Source organism: Schistocerca piceifrons, chromosome 2 (assembly GCF_021461385.2).
Source record: "Schistocerca piceifrons isolate TAMUIC-IGC-003096 chromosome 2, iqSchPice1.1, whole genome shotgun sequence".
Lineage (NCBI taxonomy): Eukaryota > Metazoa > Arthropoda > Insecta > Orthoptera > Acrididae > Schistocerca > Schistocerca piceifrons.
In genome coordinates, this window is record NC_060139.1 from 479,351,112 (window position 1) to 479,378,976 (window position 27,865).

The 27,865-nt window shown below is 38.0% G+C and overlaps 1 protein-coding gene across 1 annotated transcript in view; it reads left to right on the forward strand.

Moving 5' to 3' along the window:
* LOC124775504 (cilia- and flagella-associated protein 52-like) overlaps positions 1-27,865 on the forward strand; it is a 244,150-nt gene that overhangs the window by 97,468 nt on the left and 118,817 nt on the right. The window contains exons 7-8 of the mRNA XM_047250337.1: positions 6,869-7,038; positions 7,172-7,320. Of these exons, the coding sequence (XP_047106293.1) occupies positions 6,869-7,038; positions 7,172-7,320 (319 nt within the window). The remainder of the gene's footprint in view (positions 1-6,868; positions 7,039-7,171; positions 7,321-27,865) is intronic.

The window sequence follows — 27,865 nt, forward strand, 5'->3', positions numbered from 1 at the left end:
TGTTTGCCATATGTGCATTGCCAAATGGTAATTCTGTACAGCAACAGGGAATGAGAAAGTACAAAATAGCTGAACACCTTTGTGTATAAGTCAAAATAATGAGAGATATTCAGCTGAACACCACTTCCTGATTAATGAGTCAATGTGGTGATTTAATTTTCACTTGTTTAAAGTGCCTTGGAACAGTATACCTCCTGCAGCTTGGTAAACTTTAGACATCTTCTCTGACAATGTAAAAGGTAGGACATAACTGGTCAATGACCATAGAGAATGCCAGTGAGGAATTACCACTGATACTGCAGGGAATATGGAAGTGATTGTTACACACTGTATGGGCCTGGTGCCCAAGCCAGCAGCACAGCAGAATTACATCCATGCTGAGACTAATGGGGAGAACTTAGGTAACTTTGAACTGTGGACCGTGTGGAGGGCTCAGCTTAACTATTGTCACCTTCTGCCCCAAGGGCCTCTAGTTCCCATCTGGTACATGCAGCGGTTCTTTTGTCATCATGAGGGGAGAGCCGACATGGCTGCCCATCGTCTGCTCCTGATGACAAACACTATTGCTGGTGGCTGCCCTACTTGTGCGCAGTACATGACAGGGTCTCGGGTGCCCTGGTCATTTTCTCTTAGGAGCAGTGTGCGGCTGCATGCAGTGCAGGTGCAGCCTCACACAATTACAATGGGCCATTGGCCTTATAATATCATGGAGCTGATTTGGCACCATGCCGGCAGTGAGCCCATGCTTATCAGGCATACTGCAGTGGCTCGCTTATTCCTGCCCCTTCAGTACTGACAGCCTGAACATTGATACATTAAATGTAATTTTTTCTGTGGAAAATAGTTTGTTTTAATATTGTTTCAATAATGCCTTCCAACATCAGGTAAGCATCCACTCTGTGTCAGCATTACACATATTCCTTTCTAGTGCTCTCTTGACGTCTTGACTTTGATCAGACCTTCAACCACCACCCACTGTACCATCTACCCAGCCGGCTGCTACATTTGGTTGCAGAACAGTGTGTTAACCTCTATATTTTTCTGACCGAGGAACTACGCTTGCTGTGGGTTGTGTTTTGCCAGGTGTCTAGTTCTATTTGTATGTATAAAAAATGGTTCAAATGGCTCTGAGCACTATGGGACTCAACTGCTGAGGTCATTAGTCCCCTAGAACTTAGAACTAGTTAAACCTAACTAACCTAAGGACATCACAAACATCCATGCCCGAGGCAGGATTCGAACCTGCGACCGTAGCGGTCTTGCGGTTCCAGACTGCAGCGCCTTTAACGCATGGCCATTTGTATGTATAACCTGAAGAAGGTGAATGCAGATGATGTTCTGATTATGTGTGCTAATTTGTGCCATTTTGAATGGGCAATGGACTTCATTGTAGGCTGCAGTATGATTTATTTGTTTAAATATATGATAATGATAGTTATGAGTAGCCGTCTGGGTGAAAGTTATGTTGTAGTAATTATGATACTGGTAGTATATTTAGGTGTCCATGCCATCATTTTATTTTGTTCTCTTGTTATTTGTTGGGTTTTATGTAATTATTAGTGTGTTGAACACATTGTTGTCAGTTCCACAAGGGGCTACCCTAGAGGAAACATAGTGAATTATATCACCTGCAGTAGCTCATCTACAAGCAAGAAAGGCAAATTTACAGGCAAGCAATGTGAATATGTTTAAACAAGTATGAGCTATAGAAACAGACCAGGCAGATTTAGAGTAGAAGAAAAGGATCTTTAAGAAATGAGATTGGTATTTTATTTTTATAACTACAGAGGAGATGGAGAAGATAGAGAAGGAATGAGATGCTTATTATGAGGAAAATGTCTGTTATATGTGTCTAGAAGAAAATAATCAAACAGTTGAAACTCTAGATTGGAAAACCAACAACATTAGGAAAAGGATAGACTGCTACTTACTGTAAAGTTGACCCACTGAGTTGCCGAAAGACACAATGAAAAGACTGTTATACATTGTAGCTTTTGGTGAAAGCCTTCTTCAGTAAAGAAATCAGACACACCTTCATACAAGCAAGCACATTTTATGCAGACATGACTGCTACCACCAGCATCTCTTACCAGAAAGCAACTGTCATGTGAATAGCAACCTGGAATGGAGCAGGAAAGGGGAACAATAGCAGTGTATGGGTATGGGGAGAGAAGAGTGCTGTCTGGCGGGGTGTACAGGGATAGATGCTGCCAGATGCAGCTTCAGGAGGTGGCATCTGGGGGAAATGGTGTTGGAAATGAAGAGGAGGAGAAAAGGAGAGAAGCAGGGAAGGGGAAAGGATGGGTGGGTACATTGGCACAGGACAACACCTAAAAGGTTGAAGGAATGTGAATGGGGGGAGATGATAGGACAAGGAGTAGGAACTGTTGTGTGAATGGTGTGGTGAGAGTAGGTTACTGTAGGTTGAGGTCAGGATAATTTTGGGATTAGAGGATGTGTTGTAAGGATAACTCTCTTTGTGCAGTTCAGAAATGCTGGTGGTAGAAGGGAGGATCCCTCTGAGCCATCGTTACCCATGTTACTGCATGGTGCTCCATTGACCTTGTGATCTTGACCCTACCTCAAACCTCCACCCACCACAGCATCTCCCCTGCCAGCAACTACATGTTACTCCTTGTGATCTCAAGGAATTTTACTCATGTGTTTAGTTCAATGTATGACCATTATGACTTCTGATGTCAGCTGGTCATTTTTGTTGGTTTGAAATTGTGTAATAAGAACCTGCATGAGATCAACATTCTAGCTGTTTCCCGTGAACCAGTTCTGTTCAAGTATCATCTGAGCTGAATAAGTTTCATAGAATTTAAACCATCCACACTGCCATTTCTGCATTTGTGAATGAAGCTATCATGACCAAACTGAACAAACATTTTGTATCTGCAATATTTTTAGAATAAAGCAGCTTTTTGCTGTATATCTCAGCATGAAGTTACATAAAAAAGAAGGTTAATGTATTAGGTGTATTGTCTCATATATATTTATTTATTTCACCTATTTAATGAATTACAACTGATACATTTTGTATTATTACATAAAGACCTTGTATTTGATTGTACAATGACATGCACATAGTATACTCTACAATTTAGTCTATATATACTGTAGAACAGGTTTCAGGATAATAAACAGATGACTTCTTTACAGTGTATTAAGTTCTTCTGTATAGTTTATGATTCTTATGTTTAAATTTTATATTTAAATTTACACAGTTGTATACTGTTTATCAAAAATGAATGACAGTTACTTAAGTTTTCTTGCTTTTGCATTCATCATACTTTTGGAGTTACATTTCAGTAATCAGAAAGTTCATTTATGGATTTAAATGGAATTTTCTTCAACATTTCTCTTAGCTGAACAGAAACCAGTTAACTGAACTAACATATTGCGAGAGTACCAGTACAAACTTCTAGAATAGAATATTAAATCTGTCATAATACAAAGCTCCTACTTTTAGACAAAATACTGCTTTTATTTTTTATTAATGAGTTAGATCTACCTAGATCCTGCTGTAAGAGTATTAACTTTCTAGATGGTGCATTAATCTAAGGGCAAAGTAAATATGCCTTGGATTTGCAGTGGAGGATACTGGTATTCTCAGTCAAAAATGCTCTCACTTTTTAACATAGAGCTATTTTAGTCAAATCACTTCATCTAGCATTTTTCAATTAGTACATTCCATACCTGAAAAGTGATTTTGAATCTTTAGTATAAATATCTACAGCTGCCTTATCCTGTTCATGAGTTGAGAAAAGCGTTCTAGCCAATAATTTCCTTAGATGTGGAATTAGGTAGAAGTGAAGGGCTGTTAAATCTCGTGAACAGTGTGCATGTTCCAGCATTTGTACATCCTAGCTCTCAATGTCCCTAGAGCCAAAGAACATTAGTGAACAACTGCACAGTCATGGTGAACATGTATTTCTCTATTCACAAAGTTCACATCTCATTTCACATCTTTGTGCTATGTGTATTTCCAGATCCTTGCCAAATAGGTCATATTCTTGTGGAAAACTTGGATGCAAGACCTTTCTCACTCAGTACATTCTATTCCAGCCCAATCACAAGCGTATTATACTCCATCAGGTGCAGGGCCACCTATGAAACCAATCGTTCCACATTACTGCTCCACTGTAACTTCTCTACAGTCAGTTAGATGATCATTACCACCTTTATTTGTCCACCTGAATCAAAAGGGAAAACCAAACTGTGCTCAAGGCTAGAAAACATCCCATTGACCATACCACAAATGACTACAGTTGCTACTTCACAAACCATACCATCTGTATCCTTCCTTCAAATACTAGCTTCTCTGAATAATGTAAATTGCAATTGTCCAGACTATGTATCACTTGATCCTACTGACATCGTAGCTTCAGTACCTGCTTTTCCCTGTCCTACACCAATCCATGTCCTCTTTCTCAGTCTGTTAGTTAGTGAGATAGTTACACGTTCCATTGGTCAGTCTCATGGTAACCATTATGAAGTGGAATGTGTCAAGTGGATAAGAAATATACATATGAATCAAGTTTTTTTTCATTTGATTAATCTATACCCATAATATTCTCTCTGCAGCCTCCATATTTCATGATTTCCCAATCCACTCCTCCAGTTCATTGTGTATTCCTGTTTCATAACAGGCTCATCAGCCATCAGCCTCCTTCTCCCCTTCTTTTACCTCACATACTCCTTTTTTCTCTCACCCAATTCTACATCTACATCCATACTCTGCAAATCACCATGAGGTGCATGGCAGAGCGTACATCTCATTGTACCCGTTTCTTCCTGTTCCATTCATGTATGAAGTGCAGGAGAATGATTGCTTGACTGCCTCTGTTAGTGCAGTAGTTCTCTAATCTTATCTTCATGATCCCTATGTGAGCAATAGCTAGGAGTTTGTAGTATATTCCTGCAGCAATCATTTAAAACCAGTTCTTGAGACTTTGTTAATAGACTTTCTCAGAACAGTTTACATCTTTCTTCAAGAGAGTTCCAGTTCAGTTTCTTCAGTACCTCTTGGATACTCTCCCATGGATTAAAGAAACCTGTGACCATTCATACTGCCCTTCTCTGTATACTTTAAATATTCCCTGGTAGGTCTATGTGATACTGCTCCCACACACTTGGGCAATATTTTAGAACCAGTGACACAAGTGATTTGTAAGTAATCTCCTTTGTAGATTGATTGCACTTCGCCAGTATTCTACCAATAAACTGAAATCTACCATCTGCTTTACCCATGACTGAGGCTGTGTGTCACTCCATTTCTGATCCCTACAAAGTGTTACACCCAGGTATTTGTATGAGTTGTTCAATTCCAACAGTGAATCATTGATATTATAGTCATGGGGTACCACATTTTTTCATTTTGTGAAGTGAAAAATTTTACATTTCTGAACATTTAAAGCAAGTTACTAATACTTGCGCCACCTTGAAATCTGATCGAAATCTGGCTGAATATTTATACAACTTCTTTCAGACAGTACTTCATTAAAGATAATTGTATTATCTGCAGAAAGCCTGATGTTACTATTAATATTGTCTCCAGGATGATTAATGTACAACATGAACAGCGGGGGTCCCAACACACTTCCCTGAGGTGCACCTGAAGTTACTTCTACAACTCATGATGGCTCCCCATCCAAGATGACATGTTGTGTGCTCCCTACCAAAAAGTTCTCAGTCTAGTCACAACTTTCACTTGATACCCCATATGATCATACTTTTGGCAGTAAGTGTTGGTTTGGTACTGAGTCAAGTGCTTTTTGGAAACCAAGAAATACAGCATCTACCTGATTATCATGATCCAAAGCTTTCAGTATGTCATGTGAGAAAAGTGCAAGTTAGGTTTCACTTACCCAACAACAAAACCACTTTTTTTTGTGTGCGTGACAGCCAGCTCAGAAGGACATATCTGAAAGCTTGGCAATCATTTAATCTTGTTTATGTGGCTGTTGACTGCTCAGTGTCATAAGTATGCAGTACATACCACTCCTTACATAACCTGCATTCACCTCATCCATATGACTTGCATAGTATTTGCCAACCACTCTTTTACATTTTCAAGGAAATGAATAAGATAAATTATGTTTCCTATTGGGAAATACGAACTACTCTGAATTACACAGATGAGATTTGTCGTTTCATCTAATTCGTTGACCTTGCAGCTCTCCTTGTCTCAATCTTCAATTATTCATGTCTCACATTCACCTTAAACTCTGTTTCCATTCTGTCCACTTCACTCATTCTACACTCAAATGCTCTTTTCTTCTGTCTTCCTCTTCCTCTATTTTGTCTCCCCCTATCAATAAACTCCCATCTCATTGTGTGCCACATGCAACTCCTCTGCCTGTTCAGAGTGAGATCACCAAGACACATTCCTGTCCTGTCTGCTGAATGTTGTCAGCTACCCTTCACTCCAAACATCTCATCCCCTCCCTGCCTGTTTTCTGCTTACCCACTCCACCAAACACAGCCCTCATCTCAGTTGAGCTTCAGTACTGGTACAGTGTAGTTGGTCAGGATGATGTAACCTTGAAAATGTATGTGTGAGTATATATATGCTGTACTAGTTAGATGTGAAACACAACATCATACATAAAGTTAGTGATGTTTTCAATCTTGTTTCTGTACCTATTGTTTTCTCAGTACCTCAACTATATGGTGTGTTGTTACCTTTACTCTTTCCAGTAATTAAACAAGTAATTACTAATCTTAAGCTTTCATGACAACTGAAATTCTATAAGCATAATTATTTTTAGCATGAAATCCATAGTTGTAGAATATTCTATTGTTTTAATGACACTTTACTAACATTTTGATGTACTATAGAAGGTGTTTTTCTCACATACAGCTAAAAAGTGCAAAACTGGATTCTGGTGCTACATCTGTCAAGATTATGAGGGATGAAATCATAGCTGGGACAGACCAGTGTGAAATATACACTATAAATATTGCAACATTTAATGTTTCACTTCACATCACATGCCACACAGACGCCATATACGACCTTACATTTCCATAGTAAGTACACAACATATAGAAAAGCTTTCACTTCTAACTTTACATAGATTATATGTCATCTCAGTCACCCTTATTCACACTGACTATAATTAACATCATGTAAAAATATAATAAAACTTATGTTGGTTTACAGCAAGTGCTCAGAGTATTATGCAACAAGTAGTAAAAATGACATCAGGGTATGGGATGCCAAAGCATTAAAGGAGCTGCTCAGGATAACAGTACTTAATCTGACATGTGCCAGCATTGTTTTTACATGTGATGGAAAGAGCATTATTAGTGGTATGTACTTATAACTGTGTTTGTTTATTAGCAGACAATTTCATTTCAATGATTTCATTAGATTTTTTAACTACACTGTGCAACAATATTAAAGGACCGCTTTTTTAAAATCCTGTCATTTTCCCCCATCACCGGTCAGAACTTCAAAATTTGACCTGAAGGTGCCTGCAGCTTTCTCCATGTTGATGTTGTTGTTGTTGTTGTTGTTGTGGTCTTCAGTCCTGAGACTGGTTTGATGCAGCTCTCTATGCTACTCTATCCTGTGCAAGCTTCTTCATCTCTGAGTAACTACAGCAATCTACATCCTTCTGAATCTGCTTAGTGTATTCATCTCTTGGTCTCCTTCTATGATTTTTACCCTCCACGCTGTCCTCCAATACTAAATTGGTCATCCCTTGATGCCTCAGAACATGTCCTACCAACCGATCCCTTCTTCTTGTCAAGTTGTGCCACAAACTGCCCTTCTCCCCAATTCTATTCAATACCGCCTCATTAGTTATGTGATCTACCCATCTAATGTTCAGCATTCTTCTGTAGCACAACATTTTGAAAGCTTCTATTCTCTTCTTCTCCAAACTATTTATCATCCATGTTTCACTTCCATACATGGCTACACTCCATACAAATATTTTCAGAATATGACTTCCTGACACTTAAATCTATGCTCGATGTTAACAAATTTCTCTTCTGCAGAAACTCTTTCCTTGCCATTGCCAGTCTACATTTTGTATCCTCTCTACTCTGACCATCATCAGTTATGTTGCTCCCCAAATAGCAAAACTCCTTTATTACTTTAAGTGTCTCATTCCCTAATCTAGATTCCCTCAGCATCACCTGAGTTAACTCGACTACATTCCATTATCCTTGTTTTGCTTTTTTTGATGTTCATCTTATATCCTCCTTTCAAGGCTGTCCATTCCGTTCAACTGCTCTTCCAGGTCCTTTGCTGTCTCTGACAGAATTACAATGTCATCGGTGAACCTCAAAGTTTTTATTTCTTCTCCATGGATTTTAATACCTACTCCGAATTTTTCTTTTGCTTCCTTTACTGCTCACTCAATACACAGATTGAATAACGTTGGGGAGAGGCTGCAACCCTGTCTCACTCCCTTCCCAACCACTGCTTCCCTTTCATGCCCCTCGACTCTTATAACTGCCATCTGGTTTCTGTACAAATTGTAAATAGTCTTTCGCTCACTGTGTTTTACCCCTGCCAACTTTAGAATTTGAAAGAGAGTATTCCAAATGATTAATGGAAAATCTCATATAAGGATGTGAAACAAATACTAACAAGGAGATAGAGGGGCTGGCCAGTACTTACCTCAGCTCAGTACAGCCGACAGATACACAAAAAACAGAACCGAAAATTTACGTTCCTAGCTTTCGGAACAAATGTTCCTTCATCAGGGTGGAGAGAGGGAAAAGAAAGGGAAGAAAAGAAAGTGGATTCAGTTACTCACAACCCAGGTTATGAAGCAACAGGGAACGTAGCAAGGATGGAGGCATCGTTGTCAGAGGGAAGCCAAAGATATTCTGCTGTAAGTACTGTGCCAGCTTCAAACCAAAGAGGATGCATACAGAAGTAAAGAGGTATATAGTATAAGATAAACACAACTATGTAGGATGAAAAGAGGCATGAATGGCTAAAGAGGAAAGGGAAAGAGGAGAAGACTAAAGAGTAAATGGGAGTGAGGTTGTTTAACGTAGGTTCAGTCCAGGGGGATTGCGGGATGAAAGGATGTGTTGGAGTGCAAGTTCCCATCTCCGCAGTTCAGAGGGACTGGTGTTGGGTGGGAGAAGCCAAATGGCACATACGGTGTAGCAGGTTCCTAGGTCCCTAGAATTATGCTGGAGGGCATGCTCCGCTACTGGGTATACAACCTTCTTTTATGATTCTTGAAGCAAGTGTTAGCTATGATTAAGTTGTGCTCTGTGCAAAATTCTACCAGACAGCTTCCTCATTCATTTCTCAGCCCCAATCCATATTCACCTACTATGTTTCTTTCTCTCCCTTTTCCTACTATCAAATTCCAGTCACCCATGAATATGAAATTTTCGTCTCCTTTCACTACCTGAATAATTTATTTTATCTCATCATATATTTCATCAATTTCTTCATCATCTGCAGAGCTAGTTGGTATATAAACTTGTACTAATGTATTACACGTGGGCTTCGTGTCTATCTTGGCCACAATAATGCGTTCACTATGCTGTCTGTAGTAGCTTACTCCACTCCTATTTTTTATTCATTATTAAACCTACTCCTGCATTACCCCTATTTGATTTTGTATTTATAACCCTGTATTCACCTGACCATAAGTCTTGTTCCTCCTGCCACCGAACTTCACTAATTCCCACTATATCTAACTTTAACCTATCCATTTCCCTTTTTAAATTTTCTAACCTACCTGCACGATTAAGGGATCTGACATTCCGCACTCCGATCTGTAGAATGCCAGTTTTCTTTCTCCTGATACTGACGTCCTCCTGAGTAGTCCCCGCCCAGAGATCCAAATGGGGGACTATTTTACCTCTGGAATGTTCTACCCAAGAGGACACCATCTTCATTTAATCATACAGTAAAGCTGCATGCCCTTGGGAAAAATTACGGCTGTAGTTTCCCCTTGCTTTCAACCATTCGCAGTACCAGCACAGCAAAGCTGTTTTTGTTGGTGTTACAAGGCCAGATCAGTCAATCATCCAGACTTTTGCCCCTGCAACTACTGAAAAGGCTGCTGCCCCTCTTCAGAAACCACACATTTGTCTGGCCTCTCAACAGATACCTCTCCGTTGTGGTTGCACCTACGGTATGGCCATCTGTATCACTGAGGCATGCAAGCCTCCCCACCAACGGCAAGGTCCATGGTTCATGGGGGGTGTGAAAGAATGGTGCTCTGCAACATTACCTTCAGGCTCGTCGATGCTTCAAACAGCAAGGTGTCTACACATGCCAAAAAAAGGCCCATGCTCAAAAGTTCATATTAGGTTTAAGGTGATTAATGATGCCACACTAGCACTGAAATTCATCACAATTCTGTTCTAGGTGACAGGGGATATGTCATATCATGGGAATGTTATCATAGCTCCCCTTATCCACATCTCACCCCATCACCTGATACATCTACACTGAACAGCATAACTGAGATGGCCAGCATTGAAATCACATGGTTTTCTCATGAGTGGCCAAGAATGACATTTTGGAGAAACCAGCAAAGAAAAATAGGGATATTCTTTTTTTCACACACATTCAGAAATGACAGTTTGCAGTACAGTGTGCAACAAGACAATGTTCTTGACAATCTTTGACATCGATGATTCAACTCATCTCTAAGGACATCACAGGACTGCAACACCATGGAACATAACTCACCCCTTTGGAGTGTAGCATGACTACAAGTTTTGGACTGGTATACAGGGTGGAACCACAAAGGACTGTTCAAAACCATTCAACAATATCTGAAGGTGATCTTTTCCCACCTGTGGGTAGGGATCCATGGATGTGTATCATTGTACAGAGACATTTTTAAAGTGCCTTAAAGATGCTTAGGTGGAACCGATGGTCTTGCAGAAGTTGGAGGGGGGATCTTACAGGCATATTTTACTATTTTATTCATGTAAAAGTCAATGTTGCAGCCCTCTGTGCACACACCATGGGAATGAGTGGGAAAGGAGATATATAAAATATAACCACTCTTTTCTGCTTCAGATCCACATTCAGATTTCAACAAATGGTTTGGAATGATCCCTAGACACTCCACCCTGTCTACCAGAGCAAAAATTGTAGTTGTGCTACACCCCAAAGAGGTGAGATCATGTTCAATATGGTTGCAGCCCTGCAATGTCCATAGATAAGGATTGAATCATTTGAGGGTGTCAGCAGTTTCAAAACGTGTGAAGAAGAGTATTCTAATGCACATTAAACTGCAAACTGTCATCTTGAAAATGAAAATGTGTGAAAATGAGCACTCCAAGGGTAGGAGTGGTTTCATTCATGTCCTTTATGTTATTTCCTGATGTCTTTTTGTGTTGCTTCTGAGCAGCAGTTTGTCCAGTATGTTTGCACCCACAAGAAAACTGTGTCATTTCCATGCTTTACATCATGGTTAAGACATCCAATGCAGAGGAGTCAAGTGAAGGGGCAATATGTAGTTACAGGGAGGTGAGACAACCTTCATATAATGTGATATATAAAAACAAAGATGAGGTGACTTACCGAACGAAAGCGCTGGCAGGTCGATAGACACACAAACAAACACAAACATACACACAAAATTCAAGCTTTCGCAACAAACTGTTGCCTCATCAGGAAAGATGAGCTGCTTATATATCTGCTTATATATCTCCTGATGAGGCAACAGTTTGTTGCGAAAGCTTGAATTTTGTGTGTATGTTTGTGTTTGTTTGTGTGTCTATCGACCTGCCAGCGCTTTCGTTCGGTAAGTCATCTCATCTTTGTTTTTATATATAATTTTTCCCACATGGAATGTTTCCCTCTATTATATTCATATAATGTAACATGTACAAAATAGTTTACAGCAGAATTGTGGTGAAATTTGATAGCTGTGTGACCTCTGTAACACACCTTACACCTCACATGAACTTCTGAGCTCTGGCATTTTTTGGGCATGTATTGAGACCTAGCTACGTGAAACATTGCCAAACTCATAATGTTGCAGAGCACCACACTTTTGAAACATTACAGAGGAAGGGTGTAGGCACCTTTTGGCCAAATTTTGGAGTTCTGTGTTGCAATGTGAGAAAGTGATGGTGTTTCAAAAATGGACCTCTTTTTGTTGCACATGATGTGCCACTTCGTCAATAGTTATCCATCTGTCTAAGAGAATGATTTCATGTGAATGCTCAATGGTTTCTTAATTTGTGGCAGTAAATGGTCGTCTGGCTCCTTCATCATGCGTAACACTTGTGCGACCGTTTTGGAATTTTTCAAACCATTTGTAGACACTCCATTGTGGCAAAACACAGTTCCCATACTGTATCAAAAGTCTTTGATGAATTTTGGCTCCTGATACACCTTCTGACCACAAAAAACAGATCACTGAACGTTGCTCTTCTTTGCTGCAAATAGACAGTGGAAGAGCTATGATTAACAGCATGGCAGCGGTAACAAAACTAACCTAGCAACTTGAAAATTGCAACACTATAACAACAAATAAACAAAGCATGTGTCATCAACATAAAACAACAGTACCACCAAAATAAACAAAAATATAACTGAATTGCAGATAGTAATTGACTCACCCTCATACAACTCTGTTTTGGGTCCGGAAGATTACTGAGCTAGCAGCTGTGCTATCCCAGAATATAATTTCATGTTGTAGAATGCAGTGGAACTGGGCAAAGTATGCAGTTCTAACAGTGTGGAAGGTTGCTTTGTGTGCAAGTAAGTGTAGGCTGTACCATACTTTTTTCAGTGTCGTATTCATTATTGTCATATGTGTCTTCCATTTAAAATCATTTTGTAATTCCACTGGTATTTATTGTCAGAGAAGTGTTGCAGGCCTCCCGCTTCAAACAGAAAACACAGTTGTTTTGGAAGTGTTTATTATTAGTTTATTTGCTCCAAACCAGTCCTTTATCTGGTCTGTAGCATTATTTATGTTTTCTTCCAGTTGTATTTGTGTTTCCCTGATAAGAAGTATGCTTGTGTCATCTGCAAACAAAATTTAGTTGCAATTCTATGCTTACATCTACATCATTTATATACGGAAGGAAAAGAATAAGCCCAAGAGACTCCAGTTTTAGTTATTCCTGCATCTTAAAAATATTGTCTAGGGTGCAATCATTTAATTCATATGTTATTACTACTTTTTGTTTCCAATTTGTCAGGTATAGGGAGAACCATTTTAATGCGGTGCCTCTACTGCCATATTTTTGGAGTTTTTACAATAAGATTCTGTGGTTCAAAATGTCAAAAGCTTTGCTCAGGTCTAAGGAAATACCAGCAGCATTTTGTTTATTATCCAGTGCTTCTGAAGCATTTTGTACAAAATTATATATGGCACTGGTAGTAGATTTATTTTTCCAAAAACCATGTTGGGCATCAGTGAGGATTTTGTTCTTATCCAGAAATTCCATTAATCTGTTATATATGAGTCTTTCAGGAAATTGGCAAAAACTGACAATAATGAGACTGGTCTATAGCTTCCCAAATTTGCTTTGTCACCGTTCTTATGAGTAGGAATTACTTCTGCCACTTTAAGACAGGCAAGAAAGATTCCAGTTGAGAAAGACAGGTTGATTATCTCTGCAAAGGGTGTTGCAATGTTTATAATACATTCCTTTATGCTGAAGTCTGAAATACTATCAATTCCTGAGGACATTTTCCTGAACATTTTTGCTGTGTGAATGATTTCTTTCGGGGATGTGTCATAGAGATAGATTGAGTGGAGGCAAGAATTTACTTTATCCTGTTGGTTAATTGGGCTATCTTTCTTATTATTAATTGTTAGGTTTTTGTATTGTCTTCATACTAGTGCCTGAAGAGATTTGCAATCTGCTGCAGATCAGTAATTCTCTTGTTGTCATAGTTCAGTGTGATATTTTCCTGTTTACTATACTTTCCAGATTGTTTTGCTTTTATTTTCTGACCCTGATATAAACTTATCATTGGCCATTGTTTTTGCCTGACATATGACTTTTCTGTACACCTGAATATATATTGTGATGTAACTGTTGAAGGGAGGGGATTTGTCGTGGTTTTTTCTGTAACTGAGCAATTTTCTTTTTATGTAGCTTGAGACTTTTATGCCTCTTGTGATCCATGACTTTGCGTTTAGATTTGTGTTCCTTACTGCCTGTGTTTTGAGAGGAAATACTGTTTGAAAATAATGGTTGAAGATGTCATAGAACTTTTCAAACTTTTTGTTGGTGTCATGCAACTGAGACACATCTTCTCATGTTCCTCTTGATAACAAACGATTTAATGTTTCTATGGTTTGTGTGCTGAAACTTTTTGCAGTCACAGTCCTTTTATGGTTTTATCTGGATAGTAAACAGTCTGAGAGGGTTACCACTTAAGCTTCATGATTACTAAAATTTTTATTTACACATTTTACAGTATAGGGTGTTTTAACAAATATTTGATCCACAGTAGTGGCAGAAGTTTTTGTAATTTTTGTTGGACCTGTAACTGTTTGTTTTAAATTGAAAGTATCTGTTAGGTTGAGCAACAGTTCTTTTCTCCTGCTGTGTGACTTGCAAGAATCTGTTAGCCAAGCATGTTGCATTGCTCTCGCACTTCTTTTCTGCGTTAGGAAAATGAGTGAAGTAGATGATGTATTACCCCAGAATATAATTCCAAGCAGCAGGATGCTATGGAATTGAGCAAAGTAGGCAATACAAACAGTGCTAAAACTTGCTTTAACAGAGAGTAACCATAGATTACAGCAGATTTTATCTAGTGTTCCATTTATTTTGTTTATATGTGTATGTCATTTGAAGTTATTTTGAAGCCATTTGCCTAAAAGCTTTGTTTCCAAAGAAGATAAAATTTTAATGGAGTTTATTGTCACACTAGTTTCTAGTCACACATCACCTTTTAAACAGAAAGTTAGGAATGTTGCTATTTTTGGTGTTTATCAGTAGTTTATTCCCTTCAAACAATCCATTTAGCTGTGCTGTAGTTTTATTTACAGCTGCTTGTAGCTGACTTGGGGATGCTTCCTATAATAAGGGTGATTGTATCATCTGCAAAAAAAAGTATTTGTTTGTGACACAATGTTTAGGTCTAAATCGTTTATATAGAGGAGAAAGAGAACTGGACCAAGAATGGATCCCTGAGGAACTCCTTCTTTTGTTCCGTGTATCTGAGAAACATATCCTAGTATTTTCCTCTAGTTCACGCCTTATTTGTATTTTCTGCTTCCTCTTTGTCAAGTACAATGTCAATCATTTTAATGCAGTGCTTCTAATGCCATATACTTTGAGCTTGTGCTGGTATGTTGTGGTCTGTTTGTCAAAGCCTTTACATAAGTATAAAAAAATGACAGTGGCACTTTGTTTTTTGTCAGTCATTTGCAGGGCATTGTGTATAAAATCATAGATTGCACTGGTTGATGATTTATTTTTCCTAAATCCATGCTGAGCATCAGTGAGGATTTTGTTTTTCTCTAAAACTTTCATTACCTTATTACACATTACTTTTTCTGTGATTTTATTAAAGCTTGATAATAAAGTATTTGGTCTGCAGCTTTCTACATTTGATTCGTTTCCTTTCTTGTGAATAGGAGCCACTTTAGCAATATTTTAACAGTCTGTTGTTTTCAGTTGTAATCTTACCCTCCCACACATCACCAGTAGATTTTCAGTCTCCTAAATAACTGATTAGTTTCATAAACTTCGAGAGGAGTAAGATGTACAAATAACTTTTTTTAGTTACCTTCATTTTCTCATTGTTGGCTGCAGTTTGCCACATCTGAGAGTTGAAACTTGAGGCTGAAATTTTTGACTTTGTAGGTTCCAGATAAGTTGATAACAGCTAAGTAAGTCTGCTGTGTTATTTAGGTTTTTATGACTTTTTTATTTAATCCCATTTTTCTATGTCAACCTATCTTTACAATCTCCACTTTGAAACAGAAATTTACATTGTTATTTCCAAACATAAAAACACATCCGATTCCATCAGAGAAATGCCCACTACTACTACATTCTGTGGTACTAACAATATTCCAGAGTTTATCAAACAAAAGAGTTTACAAACTTTCTTGACAAAAGAAGAATCTTCACCAAGTTATATCATTATTTTGTAAGTGAATCCAGAAATAAATTTAATAATTAACATCAGATTGCATAATTAATAATAGGAATTTTAAATGTGCCAGACATTTCATAATTTCAAATATTTCTAAAAGAAGAATAATTTTAGCTGTACATACAGAGTTAGTACATATCGAGTGTAACAAATTAATTTCTTTTTATACTTTTTAGCCCAAAATATTATACATTGTATACAAAATCATATGAAATTCATTTAGTTAAATAGATGAAATAATGTTAATCTTTACATGATTCAAAAATACTTTTTGGTATCGATTATTTCTGTTAAAGAAAGGTAATGCTAGAGGATGGTGTCCCTTTATACAGTGTATATCAGTGTTGCATAGAAATAAAGTTTTATCAGTGTCAGTATTTTGATATTAGTGAGTAAAGGATGGCAATGTTGCTTTGGACCAGCCTTACACTTTATTCATAGCAACTTCTTTAGAATCAGTAGTACATACTGATATGACACAAGAGACCCCACATCAACAATGCACAAAATATATGAAACTGAAAAAATCCAGTTTAAGCTGTTCCAAGATATTTATTACTCACTAGATCAGCTAATTTCCAAGTGAGATAGGACATCCATGATACATTTTCGCAGCTGTGGTTAATGTGGGGCTGACATTTTAGTTTGAAATCAATATGTATTCCAAGCAGTTTTATGGATTTTGATTCTACATCTTTAACTAATCCCAGCTGCAAATGTTGAGTTTTCTCTAGATTACACACTAATTTGTTAGAGTTAAAGAGAGAGTGTACTGTGGTTTCTGGTGTAACCTTGGTATATCTTGATTAGTGGTGATTGCAGTTGTGTTAATGATTGCAGTTGTGTCATCCACACAGCAGTTAAGTGATAAAAGACCAACATAATGTGGCACATAGTTAATTGTTGCAACAATGAATATTGCTGCATGGTATGGGATCCTTACCAGGTAGGATTGATGGAGGACATCGGAAAAGTGCAAAGAAGGGCAATTCGTTTTGTGTTATCGAGCAGTAGCGGTGATAGTGTCACTGATATGATACGCAAGTTGGGGTGGCAGTCACTGAAACAAAGGCGGTTTTCTTTGTGGTGAGGTCTATTTATGAAATTTCAATCACCAACTTTCTCTTCCAAATGCGAAAATATTTTGTTGACACCCACCTGTGTAGGGAGAAATGATCATTATAATAAAATAAGAGAAATCAGAGCTAAAATGGAAAGATTTAGGTGTTCCTTATTCCTACACGCCATTGAAAAGTGGTATGGTAGAGAAGTAGTATGCAGATGGTTTAATGAACCCTCTGCCAGGCATTTAAGTGTGAACTGCAGAGTAATCATGTAGATGTAGATGTAGAAGAAGAATAGGCTAAGGACAGAGCTCTGAGGCATAACAGATGTGACTTTCTTCAAGCAAGGATGCCTATTTTGAATTGATATAAACTGTCTCCTTTTATTTAGATAATAATTACTTCTAATCCTGCATTATTTATTTCATAGTACTGTAGTTTCACTAGTAGGATGTCAAAGGGTATACAATCAGTGTTACTCAAACTGCATAGCTCAAGAGAGATTGTATTCTTATTTTTATATGCACTCAATGTCTGACTAACAATTTCAAGGACTACAGAAGTAGTATTTTTTCCTGTTTGGAAATCGTGCTGCCTATTACAAAGAAGGTTATGTTTTTAAAAGTAGTTACTAAGATGTTTGTGAAAAATTGCTTCAAATTGTTAGAAACTGGCCTGTGGTTCTCAGAGAGATGCTTTTCTCCCATTTTGTATGTAGATATAACTTTGGAAATTTTGAGATGACCAGGGAAAATTCAAATTCTAGGCATTTATTCATTATAAAAACAAGTGGTTTGAAAATAAAGTGTATAGTTTTTCTGTTGTGTAGCCTGATATCGATCAGCTACCCATACTTTTCAACTTTTAAAATTTTGAAGCAGCATTTATTATATCTGTGGGTGTGACAAGATCCCAATGGAATTGATGTCCTCTGGGAAACTGATCAGCAAGTATATCAGTTGTTGATGTGTTTGACCAGTTAAATTTTGCTCTTATTTTATTTACTGTAGTACTAAAGCATTTATTGAGCTCTTCTGGGTCAAGAAAAATGTGTTGTGTTTTGTTATAATATCTCTAGCTGCTCTGTACCACATTTGCAATTATTTTTATACATTTGTACAGATACCGGCAATGTCATCAGTGTACCATTTAAGCTTTTTACATTTTCTTTTTTGGTTTAATACTGTTTATTTTCAGTGGTAAGGAAGAGAACCATAAGTCAACATATATCTTAAAGAAATTATTGAAGAGAAATTCAGCAGTTGATTAATGTACATCATATTCATAAACAAAATTGCATTTTGCATTTCTAAGGCATTCCATGAATAGCTTAATACTCTTTCTGATCTCTAACTCATACCATGCTTGGTTCCTTATTTGCAACCATGTAATCATTATCTGAATGCACAAATTATGTGAGGAGTTGTGGATCGTGATCCACGAAATATTCATCTGCTATGCTGGGGCCATTACATACTGATATCATAACTATATCATGAGTGCAGAAAAATAAATGTGACCCCCTTATCTTCCTATTTATTAGGAATTTATTAATTACAGTTTCACAAGGCACAGCATAATAATTATTTAACAGTAACCCAGATAATCAGCAAAATATAGTGAAAAATCGTACAAACTGCAACCACAGTGCAAAATATTTATTACTTCAACTATAAACATAATAACTAAGAAAATACATATGTGGAATTAACTTTAGAGGCTACAGGTTGACTTTCATTAAGCATGACTTTGCAAATCCTCTAACCATTGTTTGATCATATTGTTTTAAAACAATCAAACATCTTTACAGCTAGGTATTCACAAAAAATAGTCATTAGTATTTGAATTTCTTAATGACAATGAGGCCATACAGTAATAAACCATGTAAATGACAAACTAATTAAATCATGACTGCAGACTAGTAGAGACTGGATAGCATTAACAGTAAGCAATAATAGCCTTAATAGACTGACAGAATAAAGAAGAAATAGAAATGAACATTGGGCTACAACAGCTTAAGGCCCTGTGCATGCCAATAACATAACATAAAAAGTGTGTATGTCCCTCTGTGGGTTTACACAGTACAAACTCTCAACATTACAACAAAACTTAATGTCATGTAACAACAAAATAAGTACAAAATGGTTCAGTTCAAACCTCCCAATGTGTAAGATAGCATAGTTTTCAGATCACCAATTCATCACAAGGCATCACAATCTATTACATAGCAGAATCAGTAAGAAGCATAAAGCGAAATATAGACAGAAAGCATTAAAAGAGCACAACACAAAACAAATCCTACCACAAAATAGATAGAAGCATCAAATAATTTTTAAATAGTGTTAATACTTCATCAATGCTAATAGAAACCATAACATTGGTGAGGGGGTGGGGGGGGGGGGGGGGCTGGCCATCCTGAGTTGCATGCAAAATTACAATATGATGGTAATTACTGGTTTGGGAACGTCTAATCACAAGTGAATAAAAGACAGTTCTAATGCATAAGAATTGTGTTTTATTCATTTGTGATTAAGGATTCTCCAAATAATAATTAGCAACATACCGTAGGATAGAAAAAGTCATTTAGTCCTCCCTTGGAGTCAAATTTGTGTACGTCTCTGTTGTCTCTCTATCACTCATGAATGTCTGACATAGTTTTTTGGCTACCTTACTTAATAAAGTCTTTGGTAGCTTTTACATTGGAGCCCCATATCTATAAACAATTCTAGTTTTTACATTTTACAGATAGTCCTTCCCTTGACTCAACTATCATAACAAAAGATTGTAACTCTTCAATAGAGACAAACATCCCTCAACTTTCACATAATTTAATTACTTTTTTAAACAGTGGAATGTCCAGGATGAAATAAAAACAATATGCAAGAGATAAATTACGTAGAGGAGGGGTTGTGAGTACCAGGAGGCACAGTGAAAAGATACTTATTTTTTCCCTTAACTGACAGGTCAAAATTACAATTTTTCTCATCAGAATATTCCACACAAATCAATATAATTTACTACATTATTGCAAAGTTCTCAATACTTAATGTTGAAATCCTATCTGCTTTTCACAGTTCAAATACGACACTTCCACCTTCCTCTGAGAAATACTTGTGTTTCAAAACATTTTATCATCAGTGTCATCTGCTTCATTCAAATCATTGATTTCTCCGTAGTCATTATGTGAAATATTCACACCATCATCAGTCCTGACTACACTGAGTACATTAACATTTTCAGTAATAACAGTGCAACCAAGGATTTGAATGGTTCTGCTCTAAGTAGACAGGATCTTTTAATTCACAGATTTGTGATTAACTTTTTGTGAGTTGAACATGTCTATTCTGAAGTTCATTTTTTAAACCACTGGTTACTTACAAAATTCTGTCATCAGTTTTGTTGCGTAGTTTTTCATTTGTGAAATTGACATTATGTTTCTACACAGTTCAATAGTCAACCTGAAAAGTTTGTCTTGTGTCTGCCTTGTCAGTTTTAACTTCATCAGCAAATATTCAAGAACTGAATTTCCAGCCTAAAACAATCTACCAATACTTTGATCCAAACTTAAATTAACCACTTCCCCCATCCTCATCCTACATTCACCATATAGACACAACTTTAATTTCTATATACAAAAATTTTTTTAACAACAATATTTCTCTCACAGTCTGTACTTTACAGAATATGGAGTAAAAGAATAATAGCTTTTAGCACTTATCTTTTTTAATGTTCTGCAAGGCAGCAAAGAATGTGGTCCACAACAATGAGTCCAATTATTATGAGATTCATATTTTTGACTGCATTTCCAGTCCATTATTCCAAAATATGTCTACAGTTAATTCATCTCTTTCTTTTGCATTACTTTCTGAAAACTTGAAAATTCCATACAATAATATGAAATTTATGTGTTAGCTCAACTCTGGCACTTGCATATAGTTTATAAACTGTATAGATGAGTATGAAGTAAAAATTTCAGTTCAAAAAATGTTAATTATTTGCAGTATTCAGTCATAGTATCATGGTTCTTGCAAAATGAGAAACAGAGTTCTGGAACAAGGAAATGTTATGTAGGTACTTCGTACTCTGATTGAATGTTTGGTGCAGAAGTACGAAGATGAAACTGTGGATTTTTTAAAAATATTATTCTCTGGTTGGAAAGATTTTGCTTAATGAAAAGTCTTGAAATAACTCATTTCTTTTTTGAAAATCATTTATTCACACAAACAAAACAGAATTCAATGGCACTCCTGAAGACCGACTCTCTGCCTTTCTTACTGACTCACACTGATTCTCTGTGTTGCAACCACAATTCATTTACAAGGACCTTCACATCTTTGGAAAACTTAATATTCTCTTGTTTTTGTACTGGATCTAGGATATGTCATGACTAGCTCCATAACATCCACCTTTAAAGTACACATTACAGGATTATGAATGTGTTTCTGTACTCCAACTTGGGCCTGCTTCTTCAATTCTTTCTTCACATGCTCATGAAAACTGTCTTTATGTGAAGTTATACTATGTGGCCATTTGAATAGTCTTAGTAATGATTTTCCAATAAATTCCTTATTCTGTACCTTGGCTTCTGAAAGACCTATAAATAAATCAGGTAATTCATTTATAATAACCTGAAATTCTGGTGTCATCTGCGCCCAGTGGTATGTCTACTTCAATAATATGTATGACAAGTCCTTCCTATCTCTTTCATCATTCTTACATACAGATTAGATTGGGAATGGTATTTAGAAATATGAGGTGTGGCAAATACACTCCTGGAAATGGAAAAAAGAACACATTGACACCGGTGTGTCAGACCCACCATACTTGCTCCGGACACTGCGAGAGGGCTGTACAAGCAATGATCACACGCACGGCACAGCGGACACACCAGGAACCGCGGTGTTGGCCGTCGAATGGCGCTAGCTGCGCAGCATTTGTGCACCGCCGCAGTCAGTGTCAGCCAGTTTGCCGTGGCATACGGAGCTCCATCGCAGTCTTTAACACTGGTAGCATGCCGTGACAGCATGGACGTGAACCGTATGTGCAGTTGACGGACTTTGAGCGAGTGCGTATAGTGGGCATGCGGGAGCCCGGGTGGACGTACCGCCGAATTGCTCAACACGTGGGGTGTGAGGTCTCCACATTACATCGATGTTGTCGCCAGTGGTCGGTGGAAGGTGCACGTGCCCGTCGACCTGGGACCGGACCGCAGCGACGCACGGATGCACGCCAAGACCGTAGGATCCTATGCAGTGCCGTAGGGGACCGCACCGCCACTTCCCAGCAAATTAGGGACACTGTTGCTCCTGGGGTATCGGCGAGGGCCATTCGCAACCGTCTCCATGAAGCTGGGCTACGGTCCCGCACACCGTTAGGCCGTCTTCCGCTCACGCCCCAACATCGTGCAGCCCGCCTCCAGTGGTGTCGCGACAGGCGTGAATGGAGGGACGAATGGAGACGTGTCGTCTTCAGCGATGAGAGTCGCTTCTGCCTTGGTGCCAATGATGGTCGTATGCGTGTTTGGCGCCGTGCAGGTGAGCGCCACAATCAGGACTGCATACGACCGAGGCACACAGGGCCAACACCCGGCATCATGGTGTGGGGAGCGATCTCCTACACTGGCCGTACACCACTGGTGATCGTCGAGGGGACACTGAATAGTGCACGGTACATCCAAACCGTCATCGAACCCATCGTTCTACCATTCCTAGACCGGCAAGGGAACTTGCTGTTGCACGTCCGCATGTATCCCGTGCCACCCAACGTGCTCTAGTAGGTGTAAGTCAACTACCCTGGCCAGCAAGATCTCCGGATCTGTCCCCCATTGAGCATGTTTGGGACTGGATGAAGCGTCGTCTCACGCGGTCTGCACGTCCAGCACGAACGCTGGTCCAACTGAGGTGCCAGGTGGAAATGGCATGGCAAGCCGTTCCACAGGACTACATCCAGCATCTCTACGATCGTCTCCATGGGAGAATAGCAGCCTGCGTTGCTGCGAAAGGTGGATATACACTGTACTAGTGCCGACATTGTGCATGCTCTGTTGCCTGTGTCTATGTGCCTGTGGTTCTGTCAGTGTGATCATGTGATGTATCTGACCCCAGGAATGTGTCAATAAAGTTTCCCCTTCCTGGGACAATGAATTCACGGTGTTCTCATTTCAATTTCCAGGAGTGTATATAAGGAGATTAGTGTCAGGAATATGAGCTACTGCAAACAAAGTTGCGAGCTAATTTTTATCTTCTTCAACATACTACCCTCCCATGTTGATACAATGCTCCATACATGTCTTCCAGTGTCCAAAGCAATACTGTAGGTCATCCATTGTCACCCTTTTCAACATCTCTATTGTTTTTTTTCTTTTACCTCAACAACACATCACTTTCAGGAACAGATAAAAAGTTGCAGGTAGCCAGATGTGGTGAATAAAGAGGATATTTGAGTACTGGAAATCACTAGTCCACTAAGAAATGTTTTGCAGACACAAAATCAATTTTGCACAATTTTTCATCATGTTTAATGCATTACTGTCTCTTTTTTCATGTTCAGTATATGTGCAAAAATCTGAATGCTCAGATGCCACACAATTTCATAAACTTTCTGAATGTTTTTTTTTAAGTTCTTGAGCTCACATATAAACTGAGTCATTCATCACTTCAGCCTCTTTCCAATTCTCTGAAAACCATGTGCGCCATTCAAAAACTAGTGCCCATGACACAGCACTATCATCAAACATCTCATTTTGTGTATGTTAACATTTGTTTGGTAAATTTTTTAATTACATGATGAATTTGAGATTAATACACTGCTTGACTTTTAAGTTCAACATGCTCACGGCACTAATACAGAACAACATTCAACAACCACAGCTGATATATAAACAAAAGCAACATAAAAATGAAACAAATGGAGTCCGATTTTCAAGGATTAGGGTCAACTGTATTTGATTATCAACACAGTTAGAATTAACAAACCACCTCCTGCAGGTTTTTTACTGCTAATGAAGGGTTATTGTATACACTGAAGCTATGTTCAATAAACCACTACTGATCTTCCGTTGTATCTTTTCCTGTACCACAGACTGAAGATGTATTGTCATAGGCTATGGTTTAAAAAAGAAAGATTTTTCCTCTTTTATTTTAAACTTACACATATTCATTAATACCAATCAGTTTATTATCATATAATACTTCTCTGAATGTTAATCAAACAATGGAAAACCCAGTCGCCACTCCCATCAGGCACTGGTGCTGCTGTTCGCAGTGTGGTCTCATCTCTCTGGACTGCTGATGTGTGGGCAAGTTGAGTTTATCTGAGTGTGTGCGTGTGCGTGTGTGTATGTATGTCTACTGCTGACAGAGGCCTTAATGGCCGAAAGCTTTAATTATGTGAATCTTTTTATTGTGCCTATTGTGACTCAGCGACTCAGCATCTTCTCTATATGTTAATAAGATGTTTCATACTTGAATCTTCTGTTCACTGGTCAGTACACACTGAGGTGACTGGTGTTGGCCCAGTGAAGTGCAGCACCTTGATATGGCATGGACTCAGTAAGTCATTGGATGACCCCTGCAGAAATACATTGAGCCATGCTGCCTCTATGGCTGTCCATAATTGTGAAAATGTTGCCATTCTAGGATTTTGTGCATGAACTGAACTCTTGATTATGTCCCGTAAGTCTTCAGTGGGATTAATATTGGACAATTTTTGTGGCCATATTATTCACTAAAATTGTCCAGAAAGTTCTTCAAGCCATTTGTGAAGACTTGTTGCCCAGTGACATGGTGCATTGTCATCCATAAAAATTCTCTTGCTCTTTGGGAACATGAATTCCTGAGCAGCTGCAAATGGTCTCCAAGTAGCTGGACATAATCATTTCCAGTGAATGATCAGTTCCATAAGACCAGAGGACTCAGTCCATTACATTTAAACACAGCTGAGACCATTATGGAGCCACTATCAGTTTGCACAGTGCTTTGCTTACAACTTAGGTCCATGGCTTCGTGGTGCCTGCACCACGCTCAGACCATACCACCTGCCCTTAACAGCTGAAATTGTGACTCATCTGACCAGGCAATTGTTTCTAGTCATCCTATGGTCCAACTGATAAGGTCTTGAGCCCAGGAGAGGTGCTACAGGCGATGTCATGTTGTTAGCAAAGACACTTGGTTCGGTTGTCTGCTGCCATAATCTACTGACGCCAAATTTTGCTGCACTATCCTAAAGGATATGTTTGTCTTACATCCCAAATTTATTTCTGTGGTTATTCCTCCCATTGGTGCATGTCTGTTAACACTGACAACTCTATGTAAATGCTACTGCTTTCCATTATTAAGTGAAGGCCATTGGCCACTCTGTTGTCCCTGGTGAGAGGTAATGCCTGAAATTAAGTATTCTTGGCACACTCTTGGCACTGTGGATCTCAGAATGTTGAATTCCCTAATGATTTCTGCAATTGCATGTCCCCTGTGCTTAGCTCCAACTACCATTCTGTGTTCAAAGTCTGTTAATTCCCATCGTGTAGGTGTAATTACATCAGAAACCTTTCCACATGAATTACCTGAGTGCAAATGATAGCTCCTCCAATGCACTGCCCTTTTATACCTTGTGTACATGATACTGTTGCCATCCGTATATGTGCATATCACTATTATACGACTTACGTCACCTCAGTATACTAAACTGGGATTTTAGTTTTATACCTTCCAATAGTTCTTTTGTTGCTTAGTTTTGTTCCTCATGTATGACTATATCAGCTGTTGCCATTAAATGAGCATGTGTTAGCAGTCGATGCTCCTGCTTAGAGATTACTTAATTACTTTCAAATGGTAATCTTCTTCTCTTTTCTGTAGTACTCTGCTCTCATTAAAGTCTAGGGAAACTTTAGGGCTAAGTAATCAGTGAACATAGAAGTCCATTTACATTAAGATTTGGTACAAGTAATAACATTTGATAAAGCATACAGATGTTATTTTTCATAATCTTGTTTCTTCCTTTGTAGGTTTCTTTTTACTGCTTGTTATGACACAATCTCTAGTGACAGAGAGCACTGGACACACTTATTTATTTCTTAACATAAGTACCTGCAATATTAAATATGTCTGGCTACCAGAATCTAAGGGAATGTCAGCTTCCACTCCAAAAACGTTATCAGCTACTATCAGTTTTATTTGTTCCTTCTTGTTCTTACTGCTGTCTTCTCATGCATAGAAATCTGTCATGTGAAGCCTACACATTTCCACTAATTGGCCTATTGCTCTACTGTTATGTCCTGGGGCATGGCTTCTGCCCCTCAGGATGTATATGATTTTCAGAGTTTGAACATATAAAGTACCTATCAGCAAGTGTATTTATACACATTCATAACAAGAATAAATACTGGGTTCCTGTCTCTTCCCTGATTAGTTGTTCTATTTTTGTTATTATGCTTTTGCACTTTATCATATTTTGATTCATTTTTATACCTGAAATGAGGCAGATGCCTATTCCATTTGCTGTTTTCAGATAATGAATTTTCTTTGTGACTATAAACTTTTTGTTCTTTATTCAACGTCTAATCCTTCTATGAAAGTCAGTAGGTAATTTACACTAAAGTATCCACAGTACTAAGTTCTTTCCTCATGTGGTAAGGTAGTTTAGCAACCAACACGTTAATTAAATGATTCTCTCCTATAACACTATCAGAGTATTGGGATCTTGTTAGATGCCACTCAATAAATGTTTTATAGTTACTGCAACTGTAATACCCCAGATCTAGTGTCTCAAATACTAGCTTTTCCTCAATGCTTGGTAACCTGTACTTCTTTTTAAAATTGTTTTGGAAGCCACTCCAAGAAGAGACCTCTTCTGAATGAGCAGTTCCCCATTCAGCAGCTTCCCTTTCTAAATACCAAGGATGAAGTCAAGTTTTTTGGAATCACCCCACCGCTTAGACAAGGACTCAGAAAATGCACTTGAAAAGTAAGTAGAATGAACATCTCCTGGTTTAAATTAAGGAAACTGTTCAGATTTGTTTCACTTTCTAGACGCAATTCCTCTATTAACTCAAAGGGAATCCCACAGTTCTCACTCAGAGGAAAATTTAATAGCCAAGATCACATTCAAAGCAATTATGAATCACTCCTCCTCATCTCTAATGATGAGAAATTTCAATCAAATTATCACTCAGTCTCTTTTTATTAATCTCTACTTTCATTTATCCCAGATCTTTTGGAGATTGTGTTTCTTCTAACTGTCTCAGTTCTTGAGTGAAAAGTACTGATGAATGTTTCAATATTTTCCTATTCTGTATGGTCAATTAGAACACTAACATACTTATTCAGGGTCGCAAGAGTATAACCTGATACTGCACATACATCTCAATCTTGGTTTTGCTCTAACACATTTAATTGGACCATCATAACTGTCATCTGTTTATGTACTTTTGTAAATTCTTCTTCAGTAAAATCTTTAATTTGTTTTAAATCCGTGTTTACATTTCTTAATTGTCCATTAAACTTATTTCTCACTAGGTCACATTGTTTGTTAATCTCAGAATATAACTCCCCTTTTAAAGTTGAAATGACTAATTGTGGTTTAGGCATTTCATTATTTATTTTTAACTTTTCCTTCCATGATTCTGTGATGTGTTCATCTAGCTTCCAAACTTGCCAATCTATTTTCTTCTTTAAGTCAGAATTAGTGGTCTCTATCATTAAGTTCAGTAATTGTT